Consider the following 18633-nt stretch of genomic DNA (forward strand, 5'->3'; position numbering starts at 1 on the left):
TTACCAACCTAATTAGAGCAGTAAAAATTGTGTTTTTTTCATACCCGTGGTATACTGTCTGAAATACCACGACCTTCAGCCAAGTCAGCATTTCAGGGCTCGAACCACCCAGTTTACAAATTGTGTTTTTGTATGTCTCCAAATATGAATGTACTTGGGAAATAAAGGGATATTTGACTTATTGTGATATGCTGCGGTTGTTGGCTGGAACAAAGACCAGAGGGCGGCACATCCACACACTTCATAATATACACATACAACCAAAAAGACTGGAGTGAGGCATGAAACAAGTGTGATGGCGTGTCCCAGTTGTGCTTGGTGTTTGAGGACAAAGACAAAGAGACGAGCTGACACACTGGGTTATTGTGTTTTACTCCCATCAGTACAGACATGAGGAGACGTCAGAGAGAGGACAGACAGCAGCTAGAGTGACAGAACACACACACACACACACACACACATAAGTACCTGTTTCATCTCAACGCTGTTTAACACAATTCCTATGAAGGGTCGATGTGATCTATTACACTGAAAAAGTCATCATTAGCAACAGATAAACAGCATGCTTGTCATAAACAGGGTTCTGTGGCACTCCTAACCAATGTTAAAGCCACACTAAACTGTATGAAGACCCCATATGTGTAGTCAGTATATATTCATTGATTTATTCAGCGTCAACCAGCGTTAACCTGTAACTTGATTTTACACACATCCACAGTGCCCTCTAGTGGATTCACATTGTAGTACCTTACCAAGGACACCCAGACCCACCTACCAAGTGGTAGGGATGGAGCTGCGTAACTATGGCCTGCCATTCAACTAGTATTAGGTCCTCCGTGTCCACCAAATCACATCACGGGCACAACCAAAAGTATGTGGACACCTGCTCGTCAAACACATGGGCATTAATATGGAGTAGGTCCCCCCTTTGCTGCTATAACTGGAAATGCTTTCACACACACACACACACACACACACACCTATGGGAACGGTATTGTAGCCGTCAGTTTTGTTTTTGTCTTTTAAAAAGGGACACACCAAACTGGCAGTTACGACTGTGTCCCAACTCAAGGACACCATTTTGACAAGGGCATAGTAGCTGCACGTTCACAGCTATTGTCAAAGTAAAAAAATAAAAAAAGTTTTCTAAAGTAAAAACAGAGTGATTGTAGCAGACAGTGTGGCCCTTGGCAGCTCACACATTCAGAAGCAGCAACACCACTTTATTACGCTCATAAATCACACAGCTATCAAACACCATTTTCAGCTCACAAAGTTGCTAACTTTTCTAAAGGGAAGGTTACACTGCTGAGAGCCCAGCGCTGCTTCGGACGGACACACACACACACACACACACACTTTGACAAGAGTATCCACACTAATCTGGTGCTCCCTCCTTGCACTGTCACCCACTGAGAGAGAGAGACATAAGACACGTTGATCCCATGATAAGAGACTACAGCCGAAGACTTTTGAGTAGTGCTTGGATGGAGCAAAAGCCTGCATGCCCTGCAATCCTATTACACCCAACGTTACAATGCACGGCTACCAGGTTTGTGTGACTACTGCTTGTCAGATAAACCCAAGCTGAACTAAAGAGTTAGAAAAACAGGTCCTGTGTCAGTCTACAGTGCTCTATTCAATCCGTATCGCGGGAGTTCAGTTTTACAGCGCCATTGAAAATCTAAAAGGCAATGTTCCCGCGACAGCGGAGACTGCGCTCACGGTAAACGCTGCACATGTCGGCTCAATCGGAAAGGACCTTTTACATTTCTATCGCGCAATCTGCAGCACTTCAGCGATACAGATTGAATAGAGCCCCAAGACGTCATCCTACATCCTATACGTCTAGCCAGCTCAACGACAATGGCAATTCAGTGCCAACACGTGCGTAATAGGCTAGTATCATACCAAGTAGACGAGCAAGCACTAATACATAGCAACATAACATAATGCGTTGGGAGATACATGTTATCCAAAATGTTATAACGAGCGGCATCAATAGATCTATTCCTTTTTAGTATCCGTCTGAGGTGAAAGTGTAAGACACAGCCAGAGAAGAGATATAGCTTGGGCCTAGATTTAATCCGATCGGCCATTTTCGGCCCGGCTATGCACCTTTTTAAAGGCAATGTTGCCGCGTTCGCATTCACGGTAAATGCTGCTTACCGTGTCGGCTCAATCAGGCGGATCTGACACGGATCAGGATGAATCCAGGCCTTAGACAGGCAGAGATATAGAGGGATAGGCATTATTCCTCAACGGGCTGAATGTTATCTCAACCAAAATAAAGTGTTACTTCATCACTTAGTCGTCGTAGTGCGAGTGCAAATGCAATTTAGGTACGATACAATACTATTAATATGAATAGCTTATATGAGAAGACAGATGTCACAAACAACAGCAAATATGTAGACACACATTCTACACACATTTAAATGCATCAGCAGGGTTACATATTATATTGATTTGATTATGTAGATATATTCTCCATATATAATCAGATTGCATATTATTGAGATTTACATCTTTGTACATGTTGAACCCTCAGCTTGGTCTCATTCCATCTTTTACTAAACAGCTGGGTATAAGACAGACCTGGGTCAAATACTGTACTTTCAGAGACAATGGGTGCGCTTGATTTAGTTTGGTGGGACTATTCCACTGGCTCCATTGTACTGGACAAGCTAAATTAAGTGCACCTCAAGTTGTACGTATTTGACCCAGGTCTCGTCTAGTGATGGGGCGGAGGGAGGATGGGCCCCACTGACAACTCTCTCTCTCTCCTCGCCCTCCATCTGAAAGCTACTGTTGGGTGACAGGAGTGACGATAATAGCAGCTGTCCAACTTGTGACGTCACTGGGCAGTGAGAACAACACACTGCATAGACTATAGACAGATATCCTCCATTCAACCTTTGGTCTACTTCCTCTCTGCATCACTGAAAGGACAGGTGGATGTTTAAACTATAGCTAGTGTTAAAAAAAAAGGCACTAAGCATGATTCCTTACATTTAAAATAACATAGAATGCCACGCAAAGTCACTTGGACCTTCAGCATGAGAAAAAAAAAGAAGAGAAATAAGAAGATTTACTGTGTAGCGTAGAATTCAGGCAGGTCTAAAACACGACACGCACGCCTACTGGCTGGTTGAACAGCACGACCGTGTGTTGTGTGGAGGTTCACAACCTGTGCACCCAAAACTACAAGTGTGTGTGAAAGTGACGACAACCTCCAGGGGGAAATAAACACATCTAGCACTTTGTGTTAATAGTCGATAAACTACAGTATATGCCTCTAACACAAAGTCCTACTGATATCATGAGTGGACTATTGGAACAAACATTGATGGAGAACCACTTGTGCAGCTACCAGATTTACTGCCATGATGGAGAGATCCGAAGGGTTAAAGTCATACTCGGAACTAGAAGATCACCCTTAGGCTAGTTAGCGACTTCCAGCAGGCGTCAAGTTTCTTCTCTTGACTGAGAATGACGGGCTTTCTTTTGAGATGTCATACTGTGGTAGTCTAGAATATTGCCTGTGAGATGAAGTTGCTCCCAAACATTGATCTAAGGTCAGTTTAGTGTGTTTTACTCCTAATGGTTAAGGTTAGAATTTGGGGAGGGTAGGCTGGTCCTAGATCAGTGGATAGGGGAGTAACTTCTCCCTAGAGCTGTTGACTGACTGACACCAGGGGCGTGTCGGCGTCAGAGCTGTCCGTAACTCACAGGCTGCTGTCCTGATTGGCCGGCTCACTGCACTTCCTGTGCCGGGGGGAAATGGAAGCCAGCTGGGTGGGGGAGGGGGAGGCAGTGGAGGAGGAGTCACTGCCTCCCCCCTCAGACCCCACCGAGGGGAGCGAGGTAAGCTGGGGGACTGGAGGTGCTCTCTTTCTGCCCAGAAATACTACCCCCTCAAACCCTCCCTTCCTTCTCACCTCAGACCTAGCCTCCGCCACTGATCCTAACCCCGCCCCCTCCTCTTCCAATTGGACCCTTCGCCAAGCGTCTCCTCCAGGACTGTCGGGGGTTGCCGTGGCGATATGAAAACGCCCTCTTCGGCAGTGGCGCCACCTGTGACCACGGAAGCATTAGCAACGACATCAGCATTAGCGGCGTTAGCGCTTCGGCTAGCCCAGAGCTCCATGGCCGAGCCCCTCCGCTCGCCCTCCTCTCCCCCAGCCTCGCACAGTGACCGGGTTCGGGCCTCTGTACCTAGGCCTGCCCCCTGTCCTGGAGCCTGTCCGGGGCTCTCCAGCAGACCTGTCCCCAGGGAGAAGTTCTGGAAGTCTCTGTAGCTGTGGAAGGACTCTGTGCGGCGGGCGTGGGCCAGCAGGGGGCTCTCTCTGTAGGGTCGCAGGGCTCCATAGGTGGCCGTCTCTGGGATGGGCTCCTGGGCCTGCAGCTGGAGGCTGGGACACACAGAAAGAGAATGGGGATCAGATAAATAGATATATATGCCATGAAAAAGACAAGTATATAGACAAACATTGACAACATGAAGAGTCAGAAACAGACTACGGTGTGTAACTGACCTGGAGCAGGACTCTCGGAGGCGGCTGTGCTGCAGCACCGAAGGGGCGGGGCTGATGTTGGGCGTGGCACAGCGGGAGGTGCTGAGGTCACACTGGTCCAATAGCTGCAGCAGCTCCTCCTCTGTTGGTCCGCCCACCTCTGTCAATCAAATACATTATAATTTATCAGTGTCAAACTAAATGTGAAGACAAAGTGGCAAAATGACACTATACTACAAGCCATGGATATGTGCAATGCCCTCGGAAGCATCTGTTCCTATACAAACAATGTATTATCACTCCTCACCGTCAGTCTTCTTCTCCTCTCCCTTGTTGGCGGTGTCCATAGCGGTGGTGAGGTCCCACATCTGAATGCTGCCGTTGCCATGCCCAGTAAAGAGGTACCTCCTTGGTCTAGAACCCATCCTGCTAGAACCCTCGCACTCCCTCACCGTGAAACACGAGATGGTGGTCCCATCCACTGCCGCCACCTCACAGATCCTAGCAGGGACAACCAGGACAGACCACATCAGACCGGAACGGACTGCATTCAGACTAGAACAGAGCAACCACAGTTCTGGTAGTTCAGTGTGTTTGAGCATAGTGCTAGCAGCACTTCGGTTAAAAGGTTGTATGCCCATATTTGATGAATTTAAGTGTGGTTACTGTGAGCTGGATGAAAGTGCTATAAGGACCATGTTTATCAGACAAGGCTATAACATAATGATGTGATCACACTCTCCGTAGCCCATGTAAGTAAGACCTTTCAACAGGTCAACATTCACAGGTCACAGGGCCAGACGGATTACCAGGACACGTACTCAGAGCATGAGCTGACCAGCTGGCAAGTGTCTTCACTGACATTTTCAACCTATTCCTGACCCCGTCTGTATACCTACATGTTTTAAGCAGACCAACATAGTTCCTGTGCCCAAGAACGCCAAGGTAACCTGTCTAAATGACTACCGACCCGTAGCACTCACACTTGTTGCCATGAAGTGCTTTGAAAGGCTGGCTCACATCAACACCATCATCCCAGAAACCCATGATCCCCTCCAATTTGCATACCACCCCAACAGATCCACAGATGACGCAATCTGTATTGCACTCCACACTGCCCTTTCCCACCTGGACAAAAGGAACACCTATGTGAGAATTCTGTTCATTCACTACAACTCAGTGTTTAACACCATAGTGCCCTCCAAGCTCATCACTAAGTTAAGGACCCTGGTACTGAACACCTCCCTCTGCAACTGGATCCTGGACTTCCTGACAGGCCGCCCCCAGATGGTGCACGGGGGTCTCTCATGAGTCTTAGTCCCCTCCTGTACTCCCTGTTCACCCATGACTCCAACACCATCATAACGTTTGCCGATGACACAACGCTGGTAGCCCTGATCACAGACGACGATGAGACCGTCTACAGGGAGGAGGTCAGAGACCTGGCAGTGTGTTACCAGGACAACAACCTCTCCCTCAACATGAGCAAGACAAAGGAGCTGATTGTAGACTACAGGAAAAGAAGGACCGAGCACACACCCATTCACATCGAAGGGGCTGTAGTGGAGCAGGGCGAGAGCTTCAGGTTCCTCGCTGTCCACATCACTAAGAACCTATCATGGTCCAAACACACCAAGACAGTCGTGAAGAGGGCACGAGAACGCCTATTCCCCCTCAGGAGGCTGAAAATAGTGCAGCTGTAGAGTGCGCCCCCGAGTGGCGCAGCGGTCTAAGGGACTGGATCTCAATGCTAGAGGCGTCACTACAGACCCTGGTTAGATTCCAGGCTGTTATCACAACCGGCCGTGATTGGGAGTCCCATAGGGCGGCGCACAATTGGCCCAGCATCATCTAGGTTAGGGGTGCGTTTGGCCGGGGTAGGCCGTCATTGTAAATAAGAATTTGTTCTTAACTGACTTGCCTAGTTAAATGAAAAAGAGCATCACCACTTGTAAACTGCTCGGGATCCGACCGCAAGGCGCTACAGAGGGTAGTGCGTACAGCCCAGTACATCACTGGGGCAGAGCTTCCTGCCATCCTGGACCTCTATACCAGGCAGTATCAGAGGAAGGCCCTAAAAATTGTCAACGACTACAGCCACCCAAGTCAGGTCATAGACTGTTCTCTCGGCTACCGCACGGCAAGCGGTACCGGAGCGCCAAGACGGAGACCAAAAGACTCCGTAACAGCTTCCACCCCCACGCCATAAGACTGCTAAACAGTTAGGAAACGGTCTCCCTGGACTATTTACATTGACCCCCTTGTTTTATTATTATTTATGTTTGCACAGGTTCGATGTACACTCACCGGACTCTAACCACACACACACACTACACTCCAACACACAAACACACTCATATTCCTTCACATGATCTGCTGCTACTCTCTGTTTATTATCGATGCATAGTCACTTCACCCCTAAACACATTTACATATTGCCTCGACTAACCAGTACCCCTTCACATTGATTCGGTACCGGTACCCATTGTATATAGCCTAATTATTATTACTTGTGTTACTATTTTTATTTTTGTTTATTTTGCAAATGTTTCTTACATTTTTTAAACTCTGCATTGTTGGTTAAGGGCTCGTAAGTAAGCGTTGTATTTGGCGCATGTGACAAATACAATTTGATTTGTGGTAGATGTTGTGTGAGAATAACTGATGCGTAGCACCTTTTCCCAGTGGAGGAGAGGCGAACAAACAGCTTGTTGGTGACGGGGATGACCTTCTGAATGAACACCTGCTGGTCATCTCTCTCCCCAAACGGACCTGAGGGGAAGCCAGACCACACTGGTTAGAGTGGGCTCTAGAACAACTGCTAGGACCATTTCACACCATCATGCCCACCCAAGCCAAACTGTGTTGGCTCAGATATTTTCTTTTCACATTGTCCTTTTCAGCACGGTTTCAGCAACTATGGGGGATGCATAAGCAGGCCGGCTCAGTACAGCTTGGTTTGGCTCACATCGGTTCAGCTCAGAAATGTGAAAAAGCCCTTCATTGAAGGAGATGACGCCAGTCTTACTGGGATTTTAGACCCACACGAACACTAGGCTTCAGACTAGGGGTGTCAAACTAATTTTGTCCCAGGGGGCCGCACTGAAAATTGGTTGTATTTCCTTGCCGTCAAAATTTGAAGGAAATTGTCCTCAATCTACCGTTTTGGGAATTTTCATTGCTCCCTGACTGTCCAGCTTTCATTTGGGTGACTATTAGCGAGCTGGAAACAGTCAAGAAACTGTATGAAGGTAGATCCATTACCATTTCTACATAGTTTGGATTTAGTTTTAGTGATTTTAAAGTATATCGTGTTTGTTTTTTCCCCCCAACAACATTTTTGGGGTATTCTTTATTTTTACTTAATTCACCCGTGGGTTTTATGTTTGACACCCCTGCTCTACACCCTTTCTAGATAAAAACAAATGTTATCCATCCCTTCCATTTACTCTATACAGTGGGGCAAAAAAGTATTTAGTCAGCCACCAATTGTGCAGGTTCTCCCACTTAAAAAGATGAGAGAGACCTGTAATTTTCATCATAGGTACACTTCAACTATGACAGACAAAATAAGAAGACAAAAATCCAGGAATCACATTGTAGGATTTTTAATGAATTTATTTGCAAATTATGGTGGAAAATATGTATTTGGTCACCTACAAACAAGCTTTAACTTCCTGACTGTTGCTTCAATATATCCACATCCTTTTCCTACCTCATGATGCCATCTATTTTGTGAAGTGCACCAGTCCCTCCTGCAGCAAAGCACCCCCACAACATGGTGCTGCCACCCCCGTGCTTCACGGTTGGGATGGTGTTCTTCGGCTTGCAAGCATCCCCCCTTTTCCTCCAAACAAAACGATGGTCATTACAGCCAAACAGTTCTGTTTTTGTTTCATCAGACCAGAGGACATTTCTCCAAAAAAGTACAATCTTTGTCCCCATGTGCAGTTGCAAACTGTAGTCTGGCTTTTTTTATGGCGGTTTTGGAGCAGTGGCTTCTTCCTTGCTGAGCGGCCTTTCAGGTTATGTCGATATAGGACTCATTTTACTGTGGATATAGATACTTTTGTACCTGTTTCCTCCAACATCTTCACAAGGTCCTTTGCTGTTGTTCTGGGATTGATTTGCACTTTTCGCACCAAAGTACGTTCATCTCTAAGAGACAGAACACGTCTCCTTCCTGAGCGATATGACGGTTGCGTGGTCCCATGGTGTTTATTCTTACGTACTATTGTTTGTACAGATGAACGTGGTACCTTCAGGCGTTTGGAAATTGCTCCCAAGGATCAATCAGACTTGTGGGGGTCTACCATTTTTTTCTGAGGTCTTGGCTGATTTCTTTTGATTTTCCCATGTGAAGCAAAGAGGCACTGAGTTTGAAGGTAGGCCTTGAAATACATCCACAGGTACACCTCCAATTGACTCAAATGATGTCAATTAGCCAATTAGTTTGGAATTTTCCAAACTGTTTAAAGGCACAGTCAACTTAGTGCATGTACATTTCTGACCAACTGGAATTGTGATACAGTGACTTATAAGTGAAATAATCTGTCTGTAAACAATTGTTGGAAAAATTACTTGTGTCATGCACAAAGTAGATGTCCTAACCGACTTGCCAAAACTATAGTTTGTTAACAAGATATTTGTGGAGTGGTTGAAAAACAAGTTAATGACTTCAACCTTCCGACTTCATCTGTTTATCCCTTTCTCCTTTCCTTGCTCTCCCCATCCCTCCACCTCTCTCTCACCGATGTCGTTGCCTGATGAGTAGCTGCCGTGGCTCTCCGTCTCCTCCAATGAGAGGATCTTAAAGGAGGCCAGGGGGGTGGAGCCAGGCTGCGTGGAAATCATGCCTCGGAACCGCGTCACTGTCCACGTCCGCACGTGGTTGTTGTCCGCACACACTAAAGGACATGCACACGGACAGACAGACAGACGGAGACACACAATGTACAGTACCAGTCAAAAGTTTGGACACACCTACAGTACTCATTCCAGGGTTTTTATTTATGTATACTATTTTCTACGTTGTACAATAATAGTGAAGATATCAAAACTATGAAATAACATATGGAATCATGTAGTAACCAACAAAATACAAGTGTTAAGCAAATCAAAATATATGATATATTTGAGATTCTTCAAAGTAGCCACCCTTTGCCTTGATGACAGCTTTGCACAGTCTTGGCATTCTCTCAACCAGCTGGAATGCATTTCCATTAACAGGTGTGCCTTGTTAAAAGTTAATTTGTGGAATTTCTTTCCTTCTTAATGCGTTTGAGCCAATCAGTTGTGTTCTGACAAGGTAGGGGTGGTATACAGAAGATAGCCCTATTTGGTAAAAGACTAAGTCCATATTATGGCAAGAACAGCTCGATTAAGCAAAGAGAAACAACAGTGCATAATTACTTTAAGACATGAAGGTCAGTCAAGTGCAGTCGCAAAAACCATCAAGCGCTATGATGAAACTGGCTCTCATGAGGACCGCCACAGGACAGGAAGACCCAGAGTTACCTCTGCTGCAGAGGAGTTAGAGTTCCCAGCCGCAGAAATTGCATCCTAAATAAATGCTTCACAGACATCAAGTCACAGATATCTCAACATCAACTGTTCAGAGGGGACTGCGTGAATCAGGCCTTCATGGTCAAATCGCTGCAAAGAAACCACTACTAAAGGACACCAATAATAAGAAGAGACTTGAGTGGGCCAAGAAACACGAGCAATGGACATTACACCGGTGGAAATCTGTCATTTGGCCGAATGAGTCCAAATTTGAGAATTTTGGTTCCAACCGCCGTGTCTTTGTGAGACACAGAGTAGGTGAACAGATGATCTTCACATGTGTGGTTCCCACAGTGATGCATGGAGGTCAATTTAGAATTCAAGGCACACTTAACCAGCATGGCTACCATTCTGCAGCAATACACCCTGCCATCTGGTTTGCGCTTAGTGGGAACTATCATTTGTTTTTCAACAGAACAATGACCTAACACACCTCCAGGCTCTGTAAGGACTATTTGACCAAGAATGAGAGTGATGGAGTGCTGCTTCAGATGATCTGGCCTCCACAATCACCTGACCTCAACCCAATGAGATGGTTTGGGAAGAGTTGGACCGCAGAGTGAAGGAAAAGCAGCCAAAAAGTGCCCAGCAGATGTGGGAACTCCCTCAAGACTGTTGGAAAAGCATTCCTCGTGAAGCTGGTTGAGAGAATGCCAAGCGTGTGCACAGCTGGCATCAAGGCAAAGGGTAGCTACTTTGAAGAATCTCACATATAAAATATATTTTGTTTTGTGTGGACGGACCACTAGAGGGCAGGCTGGGCTCATGGATAGTTGCCCAACAGAGCCTGGGAGACAAGGTAACCAGAGTCAATTAAGCACAGCTGACGGTACTAATGAGATATTCTCCTTCCCCTATAAAAGAGAGAATGGAACCAGAAGAGAGGGGGGAAACTATCTCTGGAAGATGGCCACCGAGAGAGAGAAGCTGTGCTGAAAGAACCACTAAGACGGTGACAAAACCGTGATTTATGTTTGTTGTAGTTTAAAGATTATCCTATTGTGTTCTTGTTTCATCTGGAGAAGAAGATGTGTGTTTTTCCTTGGAAGATTTTTCATTGATCATGTTTTAATGTTTTTGTTGACAAAATACTCTCAATAGAGAACCGTGTTCAATCAGAAAAACCTTTTTCCTGACTCGTTTATTCCACCTTCCCGCTTTAGAGTGACGCCTAATGACTTGGTACGCTCACATTTGTTTAACACTTTTGTTGGTTACTACATGATTCCATATGTGTTATTTCATAGTTTTGATGTCTTCACAATTATTCTACAATTTAGAAAATAGTAAAAATAAAGAAAAGCCCTTGAATGAATAGATGTGTCCAAACTTTTGACTGGTGCTGTACATGAAGCACAGCCATTGAAATACAGATATTTAGACATAGAAATCAGTACCTGTTCTATTTCTTATCCTGATTACACAACGCTCAAACCTGTCCCAAAACCCCCTCCTCCCCTTCTTACCTGAGACCAGGTGTTTCTCCGAGAGCATGATCTTAGTGACAGGGGAGCGGTGGACAGTAAAAGTTTGGAAGAGCTGAGGTCCAGAGCCTACTGTCTCAGGGTGTTGAACTATGACCCGGACTGCTCCAGAACTGGTTCCATACGCTATCTCTATCCAGTTACCACTCACACCTCGAGAGAAAAAGAGAGAGATAAGATTCCACAAAAGATAATTGTTCAGAAAGGCTGAAACCCAATGAAGATGGAAATACATGATTTGCGTGTGTGTGCGCGCATGCATGTACACGCAGGTATGTGTTCGAGAGCGTGTGTACATGAGCGAGCGCGCGTGTGTGTGTGTGTGTCCTCACTGGTCTTGGGTGTGAGGTAGACACTGAGGGCAGTGATGGCGTCATTAGACGGGTCGTGGTACAGCTCTGTCACCAACAGATCATTATCCTTCATCCTCAGAGGAAACTTCTGCATGTCTGAGAGAGAGAACCAAGAAGGCTTCGGGTCAATTCCATTTCAGTCAACGAAGGAAGTAAACAAAAAAAACAAAAAACTTGAATTCCACTTCCTGAATTAAGCGTGTGTGTACCTATGTAGTAGATGGATCCGTTGTTGCAGCCCAGCAGCAGAAAGGAGCCAGCCGTGTCACAGCTGGTGATGGGAACTACATCCTGTACCTGATGGAGAGGAGAAAAAAGAAAGGGTTCAAATGAAACCTCTCCCTCTCTGTGTGTGTACCGGGCGGCCAACGTCACGCAGGGCTCACACAACACTACGATTATTTTCTCTGATGTTCATGGCTACTGCTGTGCATCAAACAGTGGTGGGGAAAGTACTCAGTTGTCATACTTGAGTAAAAGTAAAAGATACCTTAATAGAGAATGACTCAAGTGAAAGTCACCCAGTAAAAATACTGCTTGAGTAAAAGTCTAAAAGTGTTTTGTTTTAAATATACTTAAGTATCAAAAGTAATTGTATTTTGATTGACAGATAGCCAGGGGGCACACTCCAACACTCAGACATCATTTACAAACGAAGCATTTGTGTTTAATGAGTCTTCCAGATCAGAGGCAGTAGTGTGAATGGGACCATTTTCCTGTGAAAATGTAACGAGTACGTTTGGGTGTCAGGGAAAATGTACGGAGCAAAAAGTACATTATTTCCTTTAGGAATGCAGTGAAGTAAAAGTTGGCAAAAATATAAATAGTAAAGCACAGATACCCCCCAAAAACTGCTTAAGTAGTACTTTACAACTAAAAAAAGGCACAAAATTATGTTCACGGCACACATGTATGAACCTTAAAACGTTCTTCTTCTCTAAGCCCTGTTCCCATCTCTCTCCCTCCCCCTCTATCTATCCCTCCAGACACATACCCTATGTAATCCTACCTGCCAGTGCTGTGTGACAGCGTTCCAGACTCCCACCTTCCCAGTGTGACTGGTGGCCACCAGCTGGTTCCCGATGAAGAACAGATGATCTACGGGTACACCCAGACTAAACACACCTAGAGAGAGCGAGAGGAGAGAGAAACAATCAAACGCCTCACGCTTTCCCAAAACACACACACACACACACCTACCGATCTCGTTGCCACTCCCTCCGTCTTGGATGCTCCAGAGGATGATGTTGCTATTTGAGGCAGCTGCCACCATCTTGTCCTTATCACCATGGGGACCACCCACCACCTGTACAACAATAAACTTGATTGATAAAGCACCTTTCGGACAATACATTGTGATTCAGTGATGCGCAGTCCTGGCAGTGTAACCTTGGCGTTAAGGGCGACTCTCTCGATGGACCAGTCCAGATAGGGGCTAGAAAACACCTGCTGCCACCCCGACGACTCTTTTATCCTGAAGAAAACATACACGTTAATACACACACACACACACACTCAAGATGTATGTACAATCTGCACAATCTATAAATAATATCAACTCGGAGTCGATGAATCCGACTACAAATGCCAGTGTTACCTGTAGCAGATGACAAAGTGTGCATAAGCCACTACGATCCAGTTATGATGTCCAGCTACAATCAGCACCTTCCTAGGGTCCACCACAGCACCTGGACACATAACAAGGCACTTTACCTAATAACCTGGAAACATAACATTTTACCTTACAACCGGGAAACACACACAGTGCTGTACACAATGGTTGATAGTTGTATTATTTCCGCCTACCCATATAGTTAGCTACTTTTTACTGTATACTGAGCATGCTCTGTACATTATCATGATGCTTACAAATGCAACGTTATTACAAAATGTCTGTACACGACCATGCACAACGTATTTGGGTGAGGGTGTCAACAAAATGACATTTGATCGTCAATATTACTAATAGGATCATTCGGCTGTGTTCTAAGTATGTGCGTAGTACAGTGAACCCCAGCTCAAACCAGCTCTGATTCTAACACACAAAGCCCAGAACGAATTGAAGTGTGAACTTTTAACTTTGCTGCTTTTTACCCGACGTCAGGTCATGTTAGCTCCAGCTGTAACGCAGCCACACAAACGACATCTCCTGACCAGCGGTAGGACTGAGGATTACTCAGATTGGTCGTTAAAACAGGCACACGGTGTTCTGAGGAGACTGGGGAGTAGACCACCACAGCCCCTGCTCCACGCCTCATTACACAAACATCCTCGCCCCAACCCGTGTTATTTTTTTTTACCCTGCCCTCCTGCTCACCCAGTCTGTGTGGTCCCTCGGCTCCAGGGGGTCCGGGGAGTGAGGGGTGTGGGGGACAGGAATGGGGGAACCCCCCCTCTGCTCCGATAGGACCAGGCCGATCCTCAGGGGCAGGGCCCGAGGCTGCAGGGGTGGAGCTGAACTTACGGGCTGGGAGAGCTGTGGGAGAAACACATTCGTCAAGCGATCAACCAACAAACTAAGAAAATAACAACTATAATTCTACACGACGGACACGTTTTATGAACGTCAAAAAGACCAAAAGTTCAAAGACCAAAACGAACACTAGAAAGAGCGTCACTAAAGCAGACAGAGAGATAGAGGGATAAGAGAGATGGAGGGAGAATACAATGATGTCCTGTAGTTTTACCTGTGCCAGAGGACAGACTTCCAGGTAGGAGGAGTTGTGGGAACACAGTACCTGGAGGGGGAAGGTATCCATGGAACAGAACACTGCCACAGGACGAACGCTCTATATACAGTACCTGGAGGGGGAAGGTATCCATGGAACAGAACACTGCCACAGGACGAACGTTCTATATACAGTACCTGGGGGGAAGGTATCATGGAACAGAACACTGCCACAGGACGTTCTAGGGGGAAGGTAACAGAACACTGCCACAGGACAGTACCTGGAGGGGGAAGGTATCCATGGAACAGAACACTGCCACAGGACGAACGCTCTATATACAGTACCTGGAGGGGGAAGGTATCCATGGAACAGAACACTGCCACAGGACGAACGCTCTATATACAGTACCTGGAGGGGAACACTGAAGGTACCTGGAGGGGGAAGGTATCCATGGAACAGAACACTGCCACAGGACGAACGCTCTATATACAGTACCTGGAGGGGGAAGGTATCCATGGAACAGAACACTGCCACAGGACGAACGCTCTATATACAGTACCTGGAGGGGGAAGGTATCCATGGAACAGAACACTGGAGGGGGAAGGTATCCTGCCACAGGATACAGTAACCATGGAACAGAACACTGCCACAGGACTCTATATACAGTACCTGGAGGGGGGAAGGTATCCAGTACAGAACACTGGAGGTACCTGGAGGGGGAAGGTATCCATGGAACAGAACACTGCCACAGGACCAACGCTCTATATACAGTACCTGAAGGTATCCATGGAACAGAACACTGCCACAGGACGAACGCTCTATATACAGTACCTGGAGGGGAAGGTATCCATGGAACAGAACACTGCCACAGGACGAACGCTCTATATACAGTACCTGGAGGGGGAAGGTATCCATGGAACAGAACACTGCCACAGGACGAACGCTCTATATACAGTACCTGGAGGGGGAAGGTATCCATGGAACAGAACACTGCCACAGGACGAACGCTCTATATACAGTACCTGGAGGGGGAAGGTATCCATGGAACAGAACACTGCCACAGAACACTGCCAACGCTCTATATACAGTACCTGGAGGGGAAGGTATCCATGGAACAGAACACTGCCACAGGACGAACGCTCTATATACAGTACCTGGAGGGGGAAGGTATCCATGGAACAGAACACTGCCACAGGACGAACGCTCTATATACAGTACCTGGAGGGGAAGGTATCCATGGAACAGAACACTGCCACAGGACCAGTGGAAAGGTATCAGGAACAGAACACTGCCACAGGACGAACGCTCTATATACAGTACCTGGAGGGGGAAGGTATCCATGGAACAGAACACTGCCACAGGACGAACGTTCTATATACAGTACCTGGAGGGGAAGGGAGGGGGAAGGTATCCATGGAACAGAACACTGCCACAGGTCGAACGCTCTATATACAGTACCTGGAGGGGGAAGGTATCCATGGAACAGAACACTGCCACAGGACCTGGGGAAGGTATCGTGCCACAGGACGAACTCTATATACAGTACCTGGAGGGGGAAGGTATCCATGGAACAGAACACTGCCACAGGACGAACGCTCTATATACAGTACCTGGAGGGGGAAGGTATCCATGGAACAGAACACTGCCACAGGACGAACGCTCTATATACAGTACCTGGAGGGGGAAGGTATCCATGGAACAGAACACTGCCACAGGACGAGCGTTCTATCTCCTCACACAGCAGCAACCTCCTCACTGAAGACAGCCACCGCAACACAAGAGGAAAAAGTCCCAAACACTGTAGAAACTTGATATATAAGCCACTAAATCAGCATTTGACAGCATGCAATGTGATTTACACAGTTGCTTGGTATTATGCAGTAGATCGTGTACTGAAAACTACTTGGGAAGTTGACACGGTCAAACTATTAAGTGATGGTTAAATAACAATGTAATACCATGTTAGAAGCACAGTAACTACTCAGGCTAGTGCAAAGAGGTCATACCTAACGGCGTTATCCCATAAAACTCAGCCTCATGGCGGAGAATGTTAATGTTTACCCCCCTATGAAGAGAAGAGAACATCCATTCTAAGACATCATAACCTGGACCAATATGCTTCTGCTAATATTTAAAGGATACTGATCCTGTGTGTGGAGAGGGTCAGGTGTTCTTACCGCAAGTCTAACTCTTTGGTTCGAAGAAAATTCAAAATGGACGCAAAGGCTGTCGGATCCCTGTCAATAAATATCTGGAGGACAAGAGGCACATTTCGAAACGTAACACATACATATCATTATGTTACAGTTTAACATCACTGTGCGAGAGTACACGAGAGAGTATTTGTGAAACGTGTGGCCAACGCTCTCACCAGATGCCAACCCCCCCCCCCCCCCCCCCAAATAATATGTTTGCCTGTCGCATAGAAGAATGTACTCACGGCTCCAGTTTCATCACGTAGAGTTGATATTCTCCCACTCAGCAAACTGAAACACACATAACCTCATGTTCTAGTTAGCCCATAACAGGCTCCTCTCAGCTTTCATTCTGGCTTTATGTCAAATGTGGGCCAGACTAGTCCTAACACTGTTTTTTGATACATTATCAAGATTGAATCCTTGGGAGATCAACCTTGAAGTGAACTAGGTGACCTTTCCAGAGCAGACGCCAGATCACATCTTAGCAGACATGTGAAGAGAACAAGTACAGAGGGATGTAGACCCCACCTTGAGAAGAAAGAGTCTGGGATCCACATGAGAGTCTGTCTAGAGGTGCTGAACCTGAGAGGGAGGAGAGGATATACCTTAGATCAGACCATGGATATAAGACATACTGTATCATGATGCAATGGATTGTACTGTACAATAATACATACAAATGGTCATGAATTCTCATGGGTTTTCATGTATTCCTCCGAAGACCTATACACACTTAATACATTATGGAAAGTATTTACTGTGAGATACATGTATCATTTTTACATTACATTTAAGTCATTTAGCAGACATGATTAGGTAATGCTACTGCAGTCTGGTCTCAAGGTTGTGTTCGATTTCTCCTCATGGACACAATGCAACTGCAACATATCATACCAATTGTAAAACATAACATACGACATGGATGATGGACATCCACAAATTAATACATACCATAGGACACGTAACATATCATACTAATTGGAGTGTGCCGGATTTAAGTTTACTATGTTACGTCTACCCTCGAGTCTGTGGCTACTTGGAACACAGTCCATAATACAGGCAATCTACTACACATTCTCCAGACATAGCCATAGTTAACTATATGAGCCTATATCCTATGTGACAGAACATGGCCATTCGCTGCGGAACACCCAAGTGATGTTTATACGATGTAAACACGCCTTGACAATACGAGCGCTTGTGTTGCGTGCTTTTCGTGCATTTTATCGCAGCTCCAATTCCATGTTCTCGTCTGCGACAGCATTGCCGTTGCCGACCTAAAAAGAAACGACCATTGCAACATGTCGAGTCTGTCGATACCGTCCTCCATGAGCGCACATTGACAGTTCGATAGACTGGGGCTATTTAAACGCTGTAATACCTTGTCCCACCGACGTTCAGTTGAATAATTTCTCCCATCCCAGATGTTAAATTGACATTCGCGGCCATGTTTCCACCCCGTCCCGTGCGTGTGGGTCACTCGTAGCCAGCAGAATGTGTCCAATGTTCCCAGTTTGGTGTGTCGATCTTCAGTTTACCCCCTTCTGTTCCTCGCTCCCCTACGTCTCCAAGCCTCCATAAAATGTTAGACTTCCACGCAGCGATGATAGTTCCCGAATTCATAGGCTATGGTTGTGTGTAGCCTTTAGGCAATGGCCAAGGCGAGTCTAATATACCAAAGTTAGCCGATATACACGTTCATATGCATCCATGTGAGTTTGTAATATCGAGTATTTTAGGGTCTTCGAGCTGCTTTCTGTGTCGTGACGATGTGGTCTGGTCGGAGGAACCGCTGCCTCTCCCACTACGGTCACTACGTCATCCCATATCTGGAGGCCGTAGCCAGT

At 46.1% G+C, this 18633-nt stretch overlaps 1 protein-coding gene across 1 annotated transcript; it reads right to left on the reverse strand.

Moving 5' to 3' along the window:
- Window positions 1-353: 353 nt before the first annotated feature.
- kctd3 (potassium channel tetramerization domain containing 3) lies at window positions 354-18609 on the reverse strand. Its single transcript, XM_029675125.2, is given in 20 exon segments — window positions 354-4027; window positions 4030-4415; window positions 4539-4677; window positions 4825-5018; window positions 7193-7289; window positions 9269-9424; window positions 11549-11719; window positions 11899-12015; window positions 12129-12216; window positions 12929-13044; window positions 13120-13225; window positions 13309-13393; window positions 13517-13607; window positions 14237-14395; window positions 16263-16343; window positions 16595-16653; window positions 16766-16839; window positions 17029-17074; window positions 17315-17368; window positions 18168-18609. Coding segments are annotated over 20 exon segments (2586 nt in total). The 5' UTR covers window positions 18236-18609; the 3' UTR covers window positions 354-3728.
- Between the last annotated feature and the right edge of the window lie 24 nt (window positions 18610-18633).

The sequence above is a fragment of the Oncorhynchus nerka genome, linkage group LG12 (genome assembly GCF_034236695.1).
Source record: "Oncorhynchus nerka isolate Pitt River linkage group LG12, Oner_Uvic_2.0, whole genome shotgun sequence".
In the NCBI taxonomy this organism is placed as follows: Eukaryota; Metazoa; Chordata; class Actinopteri; order Salmoniformes; family Salmonidae; genus Oncorhynchus; species Oncorhynchus nerka.